This window comes from Eulemur rufifrons, chromosome 6 (genome assembly GCF_041146395.1).
Source record: "Eulemur rufifrons isolate Redbay chromosome 6, OSU_ERuf_1, whole genome shotgun sequence".
NCBI lineage: Eukaryota > Metazoa > Chordata > Mammalia > Primates > Lemuridae > Eulemur > Eulemur rufifrons.
This window is the reverse complement of record NC_090988.1, coordinates 96,221,654-96,239,516: the sequence shown is the minus strand read 5'-3', so window position 1 is coordinate 96,239,516 and position 17,863 is coordinate 96,221,654. Positions and strand designations below refer to the sequence as shown.

The 17,863-nt window shown below is 48.6% G+C and overlaps 2 protein-coding genes and 2 non-coding genes across 5 annotated transcripts; all 4 read left to right on the top strand.

Moving 5' to 3' along the window:
* The first annotated feature begins 4,894 nt into the window (after window positions 1-4,894).
* LOC138385534 (U6 spliceosomal RNA) lies at window positions 4,895-5,001 on the top strand. Its single transcript, XR_011233767.1, has one exon. It is a non-coding gene; the product is annotated as a U6 spliceosomal RNA (small nuclear RNA).
* A 4,069-nt stretch (window positions 5,002-9,070) lies between these two features.
* On the top strand, window positions 9,071-9,261 carry LOC138385657 (U2 spliceosomal RNA). Its single transcript, XR_011233867.1, has one exon. It is a non-coding gene; the product is annotated as a U2 spliceosomal RNA (small nuclear RNA).
* A 2,779-nt stretch (window positions 9,262-12,040) lies between these two features.
* Window positions 12,041-17,168, top strand: WDR74 (WD repeat domain 74). 2 transcript variants are annotated; one of them, XM_069470139.1, is made up of 11 exons: window positions 12,102-12,185; window positions 12,272-12,378; window positions 12,466-12,587; window positions 14,185-14,260; window positions 14,380-14,526; window positions 14,670-14,771; window positions 15,685-15,785; window positions 15,881-15,936; window positions 16,271-16,416; window positions 16,552-16,608; window positions 16,942-17,168. In XM_069470139.1, exons 1-11 carry the CDS (start codon window positions 12,122-12,124, stop codon window positions 17,119-17,121), a joined length of 1,158 nt encoding a protein of 385 aa, XP_069326240.1. In that variant the 5' UTR covers window positions 12,102-12,121; the 3' UTR covers window positions 17,122-17,168. The 2 variants fall into 2 exon arrangements, with proteins under 2 accessions (XP_069326242.1, XP_069326240.1); XM_069470141.1 differs by lacking the exon at window positions 16,552-16,608 and having other exon boundaries at window positions 12,041-12,185.
* Window positions 17,169-17,322: 154 nt separating this feature from the next.
* TEX54 (testis expressed 54) lies at window positions 17,323-17,753 on the top strand. Its single transcript, XM_069470657.1, is given in 3 exon segments — window positions 17,323-17,405; window positions 17,407-17,449; window positions 17,487-17,753. Coding segments are annotated over 3 exon segments (393 nt in total).
* The last annotated feature ends 110 nt before the right edge of the window (window positions 17,754-17,863 follow it).

Below are 17,863 nucleotides of genomic sequence, written 5' to 3'. Positions count from 1 at the left end.
ACTTGAATCCTGTCTTAAAGCCACAAAGGTCAGTTGGGACCAAGACTGAAAATAACTGCAGGCAGGTGTAGAGCTTTTACTAAGACCAGACGCTGTGCACACTGGTGTCATCTCACCTTCTCACCAACACTGGCAGGCACCAGCCAGCAGCATTCTTGGATAGAGGAAGAAACAAGCAAAAAGAAGATAAGTAACTTGGACCACTGTCTGAGAGTTAGGAAGGTAATTCCTTAGTTAGGGAGTCAGGGGAATTCAGTTGCCAAAGTCCCAGGGGTTAACCATTAGACCAGGCTGCTATGTTTGTTGGTTTTTGAGACAGGACCTCAACTGTGTTGCCCAGGCTAGCGTGCAGTGGCATCATCATAGCTCATCATACCTCACAGCAACCTCAAACGCCTGGACTCAAGCTATCCTCCTGCCTCAGCCTCCTGAGGAGCAGGGACTACAAGTGTGCACCCCCGGGCCCAGCTAATTTTCCTATTTTTTGTAGACACGGGGTCTCGCTATGTTGCTCAGACTGGTCTCAAACTCCTGGCCTCAAGCAATCCTCCCACCACAGCTTCCCAAAGTACTAGGATTACAGGCTTGAGGCACCACCCCAGCCCCAAAAGTATACCACAACTTCTTGTTGCCTATAGCCACTTTGTTGTGCTGAATCACTCCCTTTCATCCCATCTGCTGTTTCTTCAGCCTGGACCTTTCTGCCCCAGGTCTCCCCATCTTTTCTTACTGGTCTGAGCTCAAATGCCACCTCCTCAGAGGTGCCTTCCCTGACCACCCTTCTCACTTCATCACAATTTCTTTGCCAGCATTTATTACAAATCTCAGAGTGCCTGAAACTCAGCACTATTGACATTTTGGGCTGGATAACTCATTGTTGGGGGTGGGGTAGAGAGGGACTGTCCTGTGCACCATAGGATTTTTTTTTCCCTTTTTTTTTTTCTTTTTTTTTTGAGACAGAGTCTCGCTCTGTTGCCCAGGCTACAGTGCCATGGCATCAGCCTAGCTCACAGCAACCTCAAACTCCTGGGTTTAAGCAATCCTCCTTCCTCAGCCTCCCAAGTAGCTGGGACTACAGGCATGTGCCACCATGCCCGGCTAATTTTTTCTATATATATATATATTTTTAGTTGTCCATATAATTTGTTTCTATTTTTAGTAGAGATGGAGTCTCGTTCTTGCCCAGGCTGGTCTCGAACTCCTGAGCTCAATCCACCCGCCTCGGCCTCCCAGAGTGCTGATTACAGGCATGAGCTACCACACCCGGCCTCCACCATAGGATTTTGTAGCATCCCTGGCCTCTACCTAGAAGATGCCAGTAGATTATCTCCCACCCTCCTCCTGCCCCCTAAATTGTGACAACCAAAAATGTCTATGGACATTGCTAAATGTCCCCTGGGGGTAAAACCACCCCTGGTTGAGAACCACTGCATTATTTCAAATACTTTTTTATTTGTTGGCTGTCTCTCCTCCTTCACCTTTAGGATGTAGCCAAAAGACAGACAACAAAAACAAGAGCAAGGCCTGGGTTTTTCTGGGCTTGGAATGGAGGTTTGTTTACACTGGTGCCATTTACTAAGGTGGGGAGATGGGGGTGGGGGGGGCAGGGAATCAAGGATCTGGTTGTGTTGTTTTGTTTTGTTTTTGAGACAGAGTCTTGCTCTGTTGCCCCGTAGAGTGCTGTGGCATCAGCTTGGCTCACAGCAACCTCAAACTCCTGGGCCCAAGCGATCCTCCTGCCTCAGCCTCCCAAGTAGTTGGGACTACAGGCATACACTACTACACCTGGCTAATTTTTTATATTTTTAGTTGCCTGGCCAAATTTCTTTCTGTTTTTTTAGTAGAGATGGGGTCTCACTCTTGTTCAGGCTGTCAAAGCTCTGAATGTCCCATCAGACATGAAGTGGGAGGTCAAGTGGGCAGCTGGATGTATCTGGAGCTTAAGGAAGTGGTCCAGGGTAGAGACGTAGTTTGAGTCATCAGCATACAGAAGAAACAGGGGCCAGATCTCAATCACTCTTGCTACATTTCTCCATATTGTCCCAGTCTTGTTTCTTTCATCTCTCAGCCTAAGTAGCATTAACTTGGGCCTTAATTTGAATTTCTTATTTGCCAAATGAGAGTGCAGAAGGCTTCATTATCTATCAAACACTTCAGATGGATCCTGCCTGGCTTCTATGCCAGCCAACACTCTAGCTTTGGTTCCATCACATCGCTAAATTTTCTCAATTTGCATTAGATTAACAGTGGCCTCCAAACTCCTGGAAATAACAGCCTGGGCTGGGCTGGGTGTCATGCCTCAAGCCTGTAATCCTAGTACTTTGGGAAGCTGAGGTGGGAGGATTGCTTGAGGCCAGGAGTTTGAGACCAATCTGAGCAACATAGCCAGACCCCTTCTCTACAAAAAATAGAAAAACTACCTGGGCATGGTGGTGCACACCTACTCAGGAGGCTGAGGCGGGAGCATGGCTTGAGCCTAGGCGTTTGGGGTTGTAGTGAGCTATGATGATGCCACTGTACTCCTGATCCCAGGCAGTGGAGTGAGACCCTGTCTCAAAAAATAAAAAAAATAAGACTCAGGGTAGACTTTAAAATAACTAAAAGAGTGGAATTGGAATGTTCCTAACACAAATTATAAATATTTGAGGTAGGCCGGGCGCGGTGGCTCACGCCTGTAATCCTAGCACTCTGGGAGGCCGAGGTGGGCGGATCGTTTGAGCTCAGGAGTTCGAGACCAGCCTGAGCAAGAGCGAGACCCCATCTCTACTAAAAATAGAAAGAAATTATACGGACAGCTAAAAATATATATAGAAAAAATTAGCCGGGCATGGTGGTGCATGCCTGTAGTCCCAGCTACTCGGGAGGCTGAGACAGGAGGATCCCTTGAGCCCAGGAGTTTGAGGTTGCTGTGAGCTAGGCTGACGCCACGGCACTCACTCTAGCCTGGGCAACAGAGTGAGACTCTGTCTCAAAAAAAAAAAAAAAAAAATATTTGAGGTAATGGATACCCAATTACTCTGATTTGATTATTACACATTGTATACCCGTATCAAAACATCACATGGGCTGGGCGCGGTGGCTCACACCTGGGAGGCTGAGGTGGGTGGATCGCTTGAGGTCAGGAGTTCGAGACCAGCCTGAGCAAGAGTGAGACCACCGTCTCTACTAAAAATAGAAAGAAATTATCTGGCCTACTAAAAATATATATAGAAAAAATTAGCCGGGCATGGTGGCACATGCCTGTAGTCCCAGCTACTCAGGAGGCTGAGGCAGGAGGATCGCTTGAGCCCAGGAGTTTGAAGTTGCTGTGAGCTAGGCTGACGCCACGGCACTCTAGCCCAGGCAACAGAGTGAGATTCTGTCTCAAAATAAATAAATAAATAAATAAATCACATGTACCCTAAAATATATACAACTATTATGTACTCATAATCATTAAAAAAATTTTTTTTAGAAAGTGATTCAGATTGCATTCTGGAGGTAGAAGCAACAGGACTGACAGATGGAGGAAGGAAAAAGGGGAAAGGAACATAAAGAATATTCCAGCAGCGAAAGGAGAGAATCATTCTGGATTTACTGAGTTTGAGATGCCTCCCAGACATCCAAGAAGAGTCAAGCAGGCGGTATGGCATAGGATTTAAGATGTGGGCTCCAGAGCCATGTTGCCTCAGTTTGTATCGGGGGTTTGAGACATCCCCAATACGTACAGGTACCCGGGCAGTGTGTGCTGCACGAGATGGGAAAGAAAGAGAGACACGACGCAGACACAAGGTAAAAGGTATAAGGATGTGGGGAAATCAGGGGACCACCAGCACGCCCATGGGCCAGGTGATACTGACTAAAGTCCAGCACCCGCTTTTATTCTCTACTTTGTGATACAGACCATTAGGGTTTCACGTGAAAAAATCATGAGTCACAATGTATAGAAGTTTCAAGGCTCCCCAAGGAGTCACAAGTTTTGCTAATTACTTTGTTATCTACTAAAACAGGAACACATAACTCTTACTTAGTCAGAACCACGTTTCTAAGAGAAAGCAGATACGCCACAGCTATTCTGTACACAAACTAAATGCTATGATAATCATCATGGAACTCAGCAGCTGCGGTCTATTAGTTAAAGAACGAAGAGATTACGTGCTTCTTACTGGGAGGCCGTTTCTCCACTAACCGAGACATGCTTTCAAGAAGGGGAGGAAGGAACACAGCCTGGCGAAATGGAGCCTGATGTCCCTGCTCCTGGGCTGACATTCTCTTTAATCCTCCCCTGCAGCCATGGGAACTCTTCATGTCTAACCACTGTGAGGCTATCAGAGCATGAGGCCCCTCAGGCTTTGAGGTGGGAGTCTGCTTTGCTGTACTCTCGGATATTTGGAATGTCCCCCAACTAGGCAGTTAACCTCTGCCCTTATCGCCAGCTCCTGCTCAGGCAGCATTCCTTCGTCTCCGCTTTCCCACAGTCTCAGAAATGGGGTCTCGAGGCCCTCGCACCCCAGTAGTCCCTATCCCATCAGATTTGGAGTCTGCCTCTGCCACTTACTAATTGTGTGACCATAAGAAAGTCACTTAGCGTGCTGCAGTGCCTCAGTTTGTTTCTTTCTTTCTTTCTTTTTTGAGACAGCGTCTCACTCTGTCACCCAGGTTGGAGTGTAGTGGCCTGATTATAGCTCACTGCAAACTCCAAATCCTGGGCTCAAGCGATGCTCCTGCCTCAGCCTCCCAAAGTGCTGGGATTACGGGCCCTGAGTTTCTTTCTCTTGTAAATGAGGGAAGATGATGGTACCAATTTATCTCTTTAAAAAGGGAGTGATTCAGAATGCATTGTGGAGACAGAAGCAACAAGATTGACTCATGGAGCAGGTAAGGGAGAGAGGAAGGGAATAAAAAGAATATTCCAGTGCTCGCTTCGGCAGCACATATACTAAAATTGGAACGATACAGAGAAGATTACCATGGCCCCTGCGCAAGGATGACCGGCAAATTCGTGAAGCGTTGAAAAAAAAATAAAAAAGAATATTCCAGTAGGGGCAGGAGAGAATCTCTTAAGGTTGTTAATACATATAAAGCACCAGGAATGGTGCCTGGTACCATTGATCAGTCAGGCTGGAGACATGGAATCGGTTGTCACTAGGGAATGGATGGGAGAGGACAAGCCAGGACCCCAGATGAGATAATTTCAGCAGAGAGTATAGATAGGAGAAAACTCAAATTCCTAGAGAACCGGGGAGCTAATACAAATTAGCCAGGGTAAGGTTGGTGGCCCACAAGACAGCCAGTGCTTCTTTCCCAGGGCCTGCCCAACTCCAAGCCAGAGTCACCACTAGCCACTCTTAAGTCCTTGAGCCAGGTCTCCAAGACTTGGTCAGCCCTTAAACAGGCTGCCCACGGGGGCCTCCAGGACCTCCAGATCTTGTTTCTTCACTTCTAACCACCCTTTCTGGATTGATGCGGCCTCTTCTAGATGTTCGGACACCTTCAGTCAGGTTCTCCTGTTTCTTTAGGGCTGTGGTTGTTAATTTGTAGATTAGTTGAATGGGCTTCAGCAGGGCTCCAAGAATCACCCCCCAGAAATTGTATGCAAAATTGTGTAAGACAAATACACCAACCTACTCTATGTTGTGTTGGGTTTTTTTTTTTTTTTGAGACAGAGTCTCATTCTGTTGCCCAGGCTAGAGTGAGTGCCATGGCGTCAGCCTAGCTCACAGCAACCTCAAACTCCTGAGCTCAAGTGATCCTCCTGTCTCAGCCTCCCAAGTAGCTGGGACTACAGGCATGCACCACCATGCCCGGCTAATTTTTTCTATATATATTTTTAGCTGTCCATATAATTTCTTTTCTATTTTTAGTAGAGATGGGGTCTCGCTCTTGCTCAGGCTGGTCTCGAACTCCTGAGCTCAAACGATCCGCCCACCTCGGCCTCCCAGAGTGCTAGGATTACAGGCATGAGCCACCGCGCCCAGCCTGGTTTTTAAAGTTTATAACATTTGCCTCTTAAGAGAACAAGAAAAAAAAAAAGTCTGAAATTTACATCAATTTATAAACATGGAGGAAAGTACCATGAAAAAGAAGAAAACAGCTTCAAGAGTTAATGAGGGGCCAGGCACGGTGGCTCACGCCTGTAATCCTAACACTCTGGGAGGCCAAGGTGGGCGGATCATTTGAGCTCAGGAGTTCGAGACCAGCCTGAGCAACAGCGAGACCCTGTCTCTACTAAAAAAATAGAAAGAAATTAACTAGACAACTAAAAATATATATAAAAATTATCTAGGCATGGTGGTGCATGCCTGTAGTCCCAGCTACTTGGGAGGCTGAGGCAGTAGGATTGCTTGAGCCCAGGAGTTTGAGGTTGCTGTGAGCTAGGCTGATGCCACAGCACTCTAGCCTGGGCAACAGAGCGAGACTCTGTCTCCAAAAAAAAAAAAAAGTTAAAGAGGGGCTGTAAAATGGGACATCACTGTTTTCATTACAAGTCTTTTAACACTACTTGACAATTTAAGGCTGTGATCCCCAATCCCCAGGCCGCAGCCCAGTACCAGTCCGTAGCCTGTTAGGAAACAGGCCGAGTATCACTGCCTGAGCTCTGCACCACCTCCTCTGGACCCATGACACCCCACCCCGCCACCCGCAGTCCATGGAAAAATTACCTTCCATAAAACCAGTCCCTGGTGCCAAAAAGGTTGGGGACCACTGATTTAAGATATATCAGTTTCATGAAAATAAAACATGAATTTAAAAATTTTTCATGTACCCACATGGAAAGAATACTCTTCCCTTTGCTTCTCTTCACATGTCTTCAAGACCAGTGAGTCTCTGTGATCTCTCCCTTTTCTCTCCACCTCTGCTACCATGGCTACCCCAGCCCAAGCCCCCTTCATTTCCTGCTTGGAGGATACCACAGGCCTTCTCGTTTTCCCCGTTAGGCTATAAACATCATGAAGGCCATGTGTGTGCCTGATTTTATAGTACAATGTTTGCTCAATAAGTATAAACAAATGAATAAATGGCTTCCCAGGGAGCAAACATATCAATATTTCTAAGTTCTTATGGGGCCCTAACTATCGGCCGCTTGGCCCCTGCAGGAAGAAGCAAGGGTAGGTAACAGAGTGAGAGTGGAGGAGTGACTCTCTACTCCCCTTTTGCTTCACAGAGGAAGAGGGGTACTCCAGGCTGCTGAGATACAACTGGAGAGCCTCCACCAAGCGATAGATCCATGTGCTGCAGGCCCGGGAGGCACCTCTGCACACCTGTAGCCTGGGCTGGACCTGCTCAGCTAGGGGGCTGTGGCTGGTTACCCCCAGGTTCGATCTTGCAGAATTTGGGAAAGGTTGGGATCAAAAGCAACTGAATTTTGCTTTTGCCCCTGTATTAGTTTCTATGGATATTGTAACAAATTATTATAAGCTCAGCGGCTAAAAACAAAACAAATTAATCATTTAAGTTCTGGAGGTCAGAGATCCAAAATGGGTCTCAATAAGCTAAAATTAAGGTGTAGGGACAGAGCTGCATTCCCTTCTGGAGGCTCCAAAGCAAAATCCTTTTCCTTGCCTCTTCTAGCGTTGCCCATGTTCCCTGCCTGGTAACTCCCTCCCGTCTTCAAAGCCAGCCACAGCTACTCAAATCTTTCTCAGCTGCATCACGCTGACCAGGACTCTCCTGTCTCCCTCCATTCCTTATAAAGAACCTTGTGATTACACTGAGTCCAGCCAGATAAGCCAGATAATCTCAGCATCTCAACATCCTTTGCAAATGACAATCATATATGCAAAGTGCCTTTTGCCAGGTAAGGTGACATACTCAGGGGTTCTGGGAATTAAGACATGGGCATCTTTGGGGGGAGCATAATTCTACCTGCTTCTACACCTCCTTGATCTGGCTCCTCCCTGGAGGCATGGGTTTAGTGTACAAACTTCTTTTGTTTATTAACACCAAGGACATAAAGTCATAGATTACAGAAACTTAGCTGGTTGAAATCTAATCAGTGAGAATGTGACATCCCACTCTTGCCTGGAGGATCTCAGCCATGCGAATCGTTTGGACACAGACACTATCTCTATTTCCAACCCAATAAGGGGGTTTCCAACAGAACGTTCACATTTATATTAATATAGTTTCTATGGAAACAGGATGTCAAGTCCCTTCTCAGCCAGGGCCTGACATTAATCCCTTTCTTACAACCAGGCTTTGCTTAGAGTGATAAAAATAGTCTGCTTCCTTTAAATTTTGCCTACACTCCCCTGATCCCAATCTTCTAACAACCCTGTCTCTTCCTTTGGGGAGAGGCCCCGTGGTTTCTCGGTTGCCCTGGAAAGAACACCGTTTAAGGAGCCCGGGGGTGGGAGGCCTCACCTCCTCTCTCCCACGGCAGGACCCGGCTTCAAGAATCAAGAACCTGGCCGGGCGCAGTGGCTCACGCCTGTAATCCTAACACTCTGGGAGGCCGAGGTGGGAGGATCGTTTGAGCTCAGGAGTTGGAGACCAGCCTGAGCAAGAGCGAGACCCCATCTCTACTAAAAATAGAAAGAAATTATATGGACATCTAAAAAAATATACAGAAAAAATTAGCCGGGCATGGTGGCACATGCCTGTAGTCCCAGCTACTCGGGAGGCTGAGGCAGAAGGATCGCTTAAGCCCAGGAGTTTGAGGTTGCTGTGAGCTAGGCTGATGCCACGGCACTCTAGCCCAGGCAACAAAGTGAGATTCTGTCTCAAAACAAAACAAAACAAAAAATCTTTAGGTGGGAGGGAAACTAACGCCACAATCTGGGAGAGAGAGAGACCATGCCGGCTTTGAGATCACGACCGGTGTTTGGACCAATCCCAAGAATGTAAAAACGCGGAGGGGCGGGTTTATGCAAAACATGACGGTCAGTGAGCGGGCGGCCAAAGCAATAAAGGACTTGATTTAAAGTCTGTTTCCAAAAGTCAAGCTCCTGTTATCAGTAATAATAATGAAAAATTAATTTTAAGAAGTGGTGTTTATTGGAAAATAATTTAATAGTTAATGCCAAGAAAATCACCACAACTGTAAAAGGGACATGGAGAGTAAGGCTGGCTGGGCTAGAAGGTAACAGGTATCGCTTCTCGGCCTTTTGGCTAAGATCAAGTGTAGTATCTGTTCTTATCAGTTTAATATCTGATACGTCCTCTATCCGAGGACAATATATTAAATGGATTTTTGGAATTAGGAGATGGAATAGGAGCTTGCTCCGTCCACTCCACGCATCGACCTGGTATTGCAGTACTTCCAGGAACGGTGCACCCCCTTCGGGGGAACATAAATGGTTCATAAAATTAGACTTGGTTGTTTAGATGAGCTTTTTAGTTTATAGCATTTTTTCTGAGTGTCGTTGTTAAAGAGTGTTGTGAAAGCGTTTAACGGTTTAGTAAAACCTTTTTTCTTGTAAAAGTGAAGTTGCGTTTCTGTATGTTTCGAGAAGAGATTGTTCCAATTGTATTTTTTTGTTCGCTTCTTTTTTTTTTTTCTTTACGTAGAGTCTATCGCTTTGTTCCCCGGGTTAGAGTGCCGTGGCATCGGCTAGCTCATAGCAATCTCAAACTCCCGGGCTCCCGCAATGCTCTTGCCTCGGCTTCCCGAGTAGCTGGGTCTATGGGCATGCGCCACCATGCCCAGCTAATTTTTTCTCTATGTATTTTTAGTTGGCCAGATAATTTCTATTTTTAGTAGAAACAGGGTCTCGCTTCTGCTCAGGCTGGTCTGGAACGCCTGACCTCGAGCGATCCACCTGCCTCGGCCTCCCAGAGTGCTAGGATTACAGGCGTGAGCCACCGCGCCCGCCCGGCCTGTGCCAACTTTTCTTGAGAGTTTACGGGTTGTGGGGTTGGAGGATTTCAGCGTGGAAAAACGTAAAATTATGGCTACCACTGTTTTCAGGGTTTTTTTTTTTTTTTTTTTTTGGTGATTGAATCTCACTGGAGCCTTCTGAATAAAGTGCAGTGGTGCTATCATAGCTCACGGGCAACTTCAACCGCGCTCAAGCGACCAGCGTCGCGATTAGCTGAAAGTACAGATACGCACCACCGCACCGACTTTTTATTTATTATTATTATTATTATTTTTTAGTAGAGACGGAGAGTCTTGCTTACGCTGATCTCGCGGGCCTCTCAGAGCGCTAGGATTACATAGGCATGAGCCACCGCACCCGGCCGCTTTTCCGGTTTTTAAGCATTCTTCATCACTGCAGGACAGTTTCCGAAGGAGAGGTGGAGGAGCAGCTTCGCTCTACGCATGGCTGGTTATTACTGTATTTATTTATATGAACGAACAGTGTGCGCTCTTTAAATTCCTAATTTAGCATACAGTAGAGAAAATAGCCTTTTTGTCTTTGTTTAGCTATCATCGATTTATCTAAGGTTATATGGGAGACCATTAGTCCAGCCCAGTCAGCCTAAAACACCAGGTGTGTGTCCATAAAGTGTACAATGGAGGCTGCACATCAGAGCGGATTGTTGGGTTGTTACAGCAAGTGTTACAGCGGGTGGTTCCGAGGACAAACCAAGCAGCGCACGGAGAGTCCGAGAATCAAAGTTTATTTGCCAGCGAGCTCAGAGGGGGCCCTCACCACCAAATTCTGAGCCCTGTCTACCGGATTTTTCCCACTTTTATTAAGTTGGGGTGGTCCGCAGGGTGGGGTCTCAGGTGACTAATGTGCCAGTTAATAGGTTAGTTGATGTGTCAGGTAATAGGTTAGTATTATGCTGATGTGGGTCTTCCGTGAGGGGTGGAGGTCTCAGGTGGCTGATGCGCCAAGTAATAGATGGGGATTTTCCTTATCAGGGTGTCTCACAAAATGAAGGAAAATACAGTTATAGGACGTTAGGGATAGGTAGAATTTAGATTTAACTTTGTTTATATAAAGCAGTGTTTTGGTAGGCTCAATACAAAGTAGGGGACTCTCATATGGGCGGGTTTGGCTCCCAGGGATCTGAGTGCAAAGGGGTCAACATCAGCTGTGGACTGTGAAGTGGACCCAGAATACTGCTTCTTGTTTAAAATAAATGTGGAATGTTATGCTCAGATAATCCTTATCTCAAGTTCTGCAGCTGAATTGGAAATCAAGGCTGCTTCTCTGTGGAGGCCAGATCCGCCAAAGTTGCTTCATTCTCACGGACATAATTTCAAACAGTAAAGTTTTACCAAAGTTTCTCAGGAAGAAAGCAGTTGTTACTCAAAGAAGGGGACCGTTATATTTTATAGCTGCAACTTATCCTTGGGAGAAATATTGTTTTCTGTTAACTTTACAGATTTTTACTAAGTGTGAGCTAATTATTTTACCATCGCGAAGCCTCAGTGCAAGGTAATAAAAAAAGACGCCCCTAACTCACTCTACTTTCCAAAACAGAGCTGTGTTTTAAGATCGTCAGTTGCATTTTCCCATCTTTTTTTTGTGACTTTGACACTCCAGACCATAGACGTCATTAGACCTCATTAACGATTTGAAACGTTCCTGAAGTGGGCTCTTTTCTTGTCTAGTAGTACAGAATACATTACATGAGGCCGGGCGCGGTAGCTCACGCCTGTCTGTAATCCTAACACTCTGGGAGGCTGAGGCGGGAGAATCGCTGGAGCTCAGGAGTTCGAGTCCAGCTTGAACAAGAGCGAGAACCCGTCTCCACTAAAAATGCCAAAAATTAGCCGGGTGTGGTGGCGCATGCCTGTAGTCCCAGCTACTCTGGAGGCAGCTGAGGTAGGAGGATCGCTTGAGCCCAGGAGTTTGAGGTTGCAGTGAGCTATGATGACACCACTGCACTCTAGCCTGGGCCACAGAGTGAGACTCTGGCAAAAAGAAAAAAAAAAGGAAAGAAAACATTACATGACATTACATGATGGAGCAGGGAAAGAGACTAGGGCTGGCTTCATCCGGCATCGCGGTTCAGGAAGGATGCGTTCCACTCCAAGTGCAAAATGATCAATTTATTCTTCAGATCTCCATAAACAAGCACCTCCTGATTTATTTTTCGCGAAGCAAAACAAAGTGGGACAAGCAAGGGAACGTCACGCTTCCGGCCTTTTAAACGCCCAGCGACTGCATGGATCGGACTCGGCGCCCGCTGGTGACGCACACGCTGCGCCGGAAGTGCGAACCGTCAGCTCCCGGGTTCTGTCATGGCGTCTGCTACAGCACGCTGGAACCATGTGTGGGTCGGCACTGAGACTGGGATCCTGAAAGGTGGGTGGCGCGGTCTGGCATCGAATGAGTCGGGCGGGGGGACGTGCGGGGGTCTTCCTGGCGCGACTGACGCCCTCGACCTGCAGGGGTGAACCTTCAACGAAAACAAGCCGTGAACTTCACGGCGGCGGGACAGCCACGGCGCGAGGAGGCGGTGAGCGCCCTCTGTTGGGGCGCCGGCGGCGAGACCCAGGTGAGTGGCCACTGGCCGGGCGGGAGCTCGGGGCCGGGGGCGTCGCAGCCTCGCTCTCCTCGCCATCCCGCCTTGCTCTGCCTGCAGATTCTGGTGGGCTGCGCAGATAGGACAGTGAAGCACTTCAGCACCGAGGAGGGCATATTCCAGGGTCAGAGACACTGCCCTGGCGGGGAAGGCACGTTCCGGGGCCTCGCCCAGGCCGACGGGTAAGACCGATCCCCCTTGCTGAATGCTCAGGCAGTGGCAGAGCGTTGAGATTCCCTGAGGATAACGGAATAATGGCGACAAACCCTTAGATGACGCGGCCTGAGATGGGTGACAGGGACCTGGGTTTCTGCCTTCGTTAGTTCTTACCTTTAACACACAATTATCGAACAACACCTACTGAGTTCCAGGCACTGGGCGAAGTGCGGGGGCTGCAGGTGAAGTTTCTGTCTTCAAAAAGTTTGCATCCTCTATAGAGTTTTTCTTCTGGCTCTTTTATAACCCTCTGAGTAATCCTGGGCAAGTCATTTAATAGTTTTGAGTATGCTTCCAAATGGGAACTAGCAACGACCAACAAGGTGATAAAGCTCCCAAAGTGAAAAATAGGAAGGTGCTAGTGGTTAGGTTACTGGCCCAGCTTTCTTCAGAAGATGAAGAAAGAAGGTTGTGGATAGGCTGCATAGATTTTGGTGGTAATTAATTCTGACAGGTGAAGTCTGAAAAGACTCTGTGGGGGATGGGATGCTCTACTCATCTTGAAGGATGGGTAGAATTTTGACAGGTAGAGAAAGGGATGAGGGCATTCTCGAAAGAGGGTACTGCCTGAGCAGAGGCTACAGAGTACATAAGTAGGATAAATAGCATTTGGGGGTTGATGCCAAGGAAGCATTTTAATACAAGATGGGCATTGTATTGGGTTGGGATTAAATGTAAAGGTTGAGAGATTTGCACTTTTGTTTTATAGGTGGTGGGGAGTTATTAGTTTTTGAGCAGGATGTGCCATGGTCAGAGTTGGGAACCTGTAGGAGTATGGAGGATGGACTGGAGAGAGGGCAACTGGGAGACTGTTGCCACACTCCAGGCAAGCGATACAGAGCCTGAACCCCGTTGGGTAGAGTAGACAGGTGTAAGAAAGAACACAGGCCCAGGCTATGCAGATCCTGGGAGAGACTCACTTGGACTTCTTGCGAGATATATTTTAAGGGAAAGACTGACATTTAGTGCTTGAAACCCAGAACAGGGAACTCAAGAGAAAAAGGTGTTTGACTTTGGCCAAACCCTAAATCCAGACCAGTCCCATGTCAGTCCTTTCAGAACTGCTGATCCTGACCCCTGGTGACCAACTCAAGATTCAGAAAGACCAACAGACCCAGGTGCCCCCAGACGTAGCTGTGCAATAGCAAAAGCACTCTGCTTTGGAGTGTCACAGACTTGATTTCCAGCTCTGGTTCTAACATTTATAGCTGAGTGGTGAATCTTGTAATTTCTCAGAGCTTCAGTTTCCTTACTTATAAAATTGGTAAACCCTTACCCTGTTTAGTAAATTGAGTTAACACACAGGGAAGCTGGCAGCTGTCAAGCCTTGCCTAGACCCCAGTTACCTTTCTTATAAACTGGGAGAGAGTTTAGTAAATATTAGTTTGGGAATATGTTGGCTGGGGCCTAGAAAACACTTTTACGCTTTTTTTTTTTTAAGCCAGTCAAATTTAGCAGTTGGGGGGTGTATGCCAACTTTAGTGACACTAATGTTAATAGGTGCTAATTACCCACTACTGACTTATTTTTTCAATCCAAACTCTATCCTCCCTCTGCCTGTAGCACCCTCATCACATGTGTGGATTCTGGGATTCTCAGAGTCTGGCGTGACGATGACCAGGAGGCATCCCCTGACCCAGTAAGGCTCCCCCGTCCTGATGGTTGAGGAATGTAGGGTCAGGGTAGAAGCCTAATGCAGGCTTTGGAGGGGGGAGGATTAAGGACCCTGGAACTGACTCTCATCTCCATTCTTTTCAGCTCCTGGAACTGAGGGTGGGCCCTGGGGTGTGCAGAATGCGCCAAGACCCAGCGCACCCCCATGTGGTTGCCACAGGTGGAAAGGAGAATGCCTTGAAGGTGTGGGACCTACAGGGGTCTGAAGAACCTGTGTTCAGAGCCAAGAATGTGAGTAATGGGTGTGGAGGGGCTGGATCTGAGGTTGAGGGAGTCTGAGGCCACTATGGTCTTTAAAGGGTGAGGAAGGAGCTGAAGGGAGGGGCACACTGAGCCTCCTACAACTCTGTCCCTCATCTGCCCGCCCCCCCTAGGTGCGGAATGACTGGCTGGACCTGCGGGTTCCCATCTGGGACCAAGACATACAGTTCCTTCCTGGGTCACAGAAGCTTGTAACCTGCACAGGGTACCACCAGGTGAGGCACTGCCTCATCCCTACCTCCTCTTGGGCTAAAGTAGCTTCCTAGAGAAACAGCCTGCCTGTGCAGAACTGGCCCCCATGGTGTGGCACAGCTGCCCTTCTCACCATCCTGAGCTCTGAGGAGCAAGCGCTTCTCCATCTGTTCCAGCCCTGTCGCTGAGCCTGTGATCTTCCTTTACTGTATTCAAGGATGGAGTTTGCTAAATTATGGAGTTTCCTTTTCCTCCCACCTGGAAGAGAGGAGAGAAGGGAGTGTGTCCCCTTCACAGTGGGATCTACAGGGTACAGGAATCATGAGAGGACACTGGGCTGGGTGTCAAGAGAACTGTGTTCTGGTCCTAATGCAGCCTCTCTGATTTGCTTCAGGACTCAGGCCTGGCCCTTCCATCTCTAGCCCCAGCTCCTCAGCTTTACGTGAAGGGGATCTTTATGGTTTGTCTCATTTGAAGTCCTGAGACACAGGCAGGGCTGAACCACTGTGTTTGCCCTGTTTCCTTTGCTTCTGCACATTGAAGTCTGATATTGGTGATATACTGTGCTCAAAACACATCTCCGCTCCTCCCTCCCTCAGGCTACACTCTCTGCTTGAAATTCAGCACCCACTAATTACCGGACTGACTTACTTTTCCATTCCTCCACTCCCCCCTATGTGGGAGTATTGGGGGATGAAACGTTCACACCCCAAGCCTGGAGGACCTCTCCTCTCAGCTCTGTCCATTCGTGCTCCTAAGCAGCTCTCCCCCACACCTCAGCACTCACATAAGAGGCATACATTTCAAATGAGAAAGCTTTTCTGAGAGTGGGTCATAAACAAGAAAGCAGTACCCAGAGGAGAGGGTGAAGATACAGAGATGGCAGAGGGTGGTGCAAGGTGAGGATACTCTTGTGATGCCTCAGTCTTCCTCTAGGTCCGGGTCTATGATCCAGCCTCCCCTCAGCGCCGGCCAGTCCTAGAGACCAACTATGGAGAGTACCCACTGACAGCTATGACCCTCACTCCTGGGGGCAAGTGAGTGTTTAGAGGGGAAGATGTGGGAGGGTGGGGTTCAGGAAGGGCTCCAGGAGGTTCTTGCTGACCACACCTGCCTCTGGTTTCCACCTCAGTTCAGTGATTGTGGGGAACACGCATGGGCAGCTGGCAGAAATTGACTTCAGGCAAGGTGAGTAGACTAGGGGTTGTTTGGGGAGGGGAGGGAGCAGGGTGGAAAGGCAGGATTCCCTCTGAGGGAGTGCAGTGGAGCCAGTGAGCCCTCATTCAGGAGCCAGATTGCCTGGGTTCAAATCCTGGTTTCTCCAAGCTGTGTAACCTTGGACTAATTATTTCAACTCCCTCTGCCTTAGTTTTCTCACCTGTAAAGTGGAAATATTCGTGTTAACTTCAGTTTCAGGGTTATGTTGAGGATTAAATGTTGAAATGTAAAGTGACTGGAACACAAAACTCTCAATTAATGGTTGCTGGTTGTCAGCTAGCACTGATACCTTCCCCTTCTCCAGGGTGCCTACTGGGCTGTCTGAAGGGACTGGCAGGCAGTGTTCGTGGGTTGCAGTGCCACCCTTCAAAGCCCCTGCTAGCCTCCTGTGGCTTGGACAGAGTCTTGAGGGTACACAGGATCCAGAATCCACGGGGCCTGGAGCATAAGGTGAGAGCCCAACCCTCTGGACCTCAGCCCCTCTGCTTAACTCAATGGTCTTGTGGACCCCTCTGCTGTGTGTTCCCCCATTGATATTTCTATCTCAGCATGCCTGTGCTCCCTAAGGCCTCTCATCTTTTTCAGGTTTATCTCAAGTCTCAGCTGAACTGCGTCCTCCTGTCAGGCAGGGCTAACTGGGAGGTGAGCAGTTGGCCTGGGAGTGTGGAAGCCAAGGGCATAGATGTGAGGATTTCCCTGTGGAGAGAAAAAGGAGGCAGCTGGAACAACTGGAACACAGACCTGGGGCTATCTATTTACCTGCCAAGTTACTTAATTTCTCTGAGGGGTGTTAACAGTTAACATCCTGACAGGGTTATTGGCAAGGGTGACACACCTAAGAGCACAGATGGGAATGGTTGCTGGAGCAGGAAATAAAGATGGTGGTACACAGAGGGGTTGTTTTTCAGTTAGGATCTCCTTCGCTCTGGACTGTCACTGTGCCCTTGACTCCTAAGCTTTCTTCTCCTTCACCAGGATGAGCCCCAAGAACCCCAAGAGCCCAACAAGGTGCCCTCAGAAGACACAGAGACAGATGAACTTTGGGTGGCCTTGGAGGCAGCTGCCAAGCGGAAGCTCCCTGATTTGAAGCAGACCCAAGGTGCCCTCCAAACTAAAAGGAGAAAGAAGAAGCGGCCTGGGTCCACCAGCCCCTGAAGCCCCTATGCCCACTTTGTAAATAAACAGCTGAACACCCATCATGACCCTGAGCCTTTTGTGATGGGAGAAAAGAAAGAGGGGTAGCTTGGGGTAGGGGCTCCCTGAGCTGGGGCAGCAGGATATCTGACGTCACAAAAGCCCGGCCTGGAGCCAGTTAGGCTGGCGTGGGCGGCACAGAGTACGGGGCTGCGGAGGGCCATGGGCTGCTGCCAAGACAAGGACTTTCCGACCTCCGATGAACAGGGCAAGGACGGCGACTCTGAGGATGGTGGGACCACGGACAGACAGAGGGCCCAGGGAGAGGGAAAGGGGGCTGCCCGAGAGAGCCACTCAGGAGGTTGGATGGGAATGGGTGGGAAGAGAGAGCTAAGCTGAGCAGCCTCGTCGTCCCCTTAGGTGCGGGAGAGACGGACTTGGACTCCCCGGGCCACCAGAATCAGAGGCCTAAGTCGAACGAAAGCCTTCTGATCACCGTACTGTGGCGGCGGCTATCCATGTTCAGTCGTCGGGGCTCTGCGCGGTCATCAAGCAAGAGGCATTCAGAGCAGGTCCATAGGGAGAGTCCGATCCGAGACCATAACCAGGAGGAGACACAGGAAGAGACCCAGGAGGAGCCGGAGAAGGGGTGACCCCAGCCCTGCTCTCAGTCCGCCCCAGACTCCAGAGAATAAAATTTCTAACGTGGACCTGCACAAGCACTTGTGCCTCTGCTGCCGGCTCAGGATGCTCTGGGCGCCAA

Excerpts from the sequence above, each read along its gene's own strand:
- WDR74 (XM_069470139.1), top strand. The coding sequence starts at position 12,122 with ATGGCGTCTGCTACAGCACGCTGGAACCATGTGTGGGTCGGCACTGAG. Across the intron at positions 15,786-15,880 it reads ACCCTCACTCCTGGGGGCAA|TTCAGTGATTGTGGGGAACA; the intron begins GTGAGTGTTTAG and ends TTTCCACCTCAG. Across the intron at positions 15,937-16,270 it reads AGAAATTGACTTCAGGCAAG|GGTGCCTACTGGGCTGTCTG; the intron begins GTGAGTAGACTA and ends CCCCTTCTCCAG.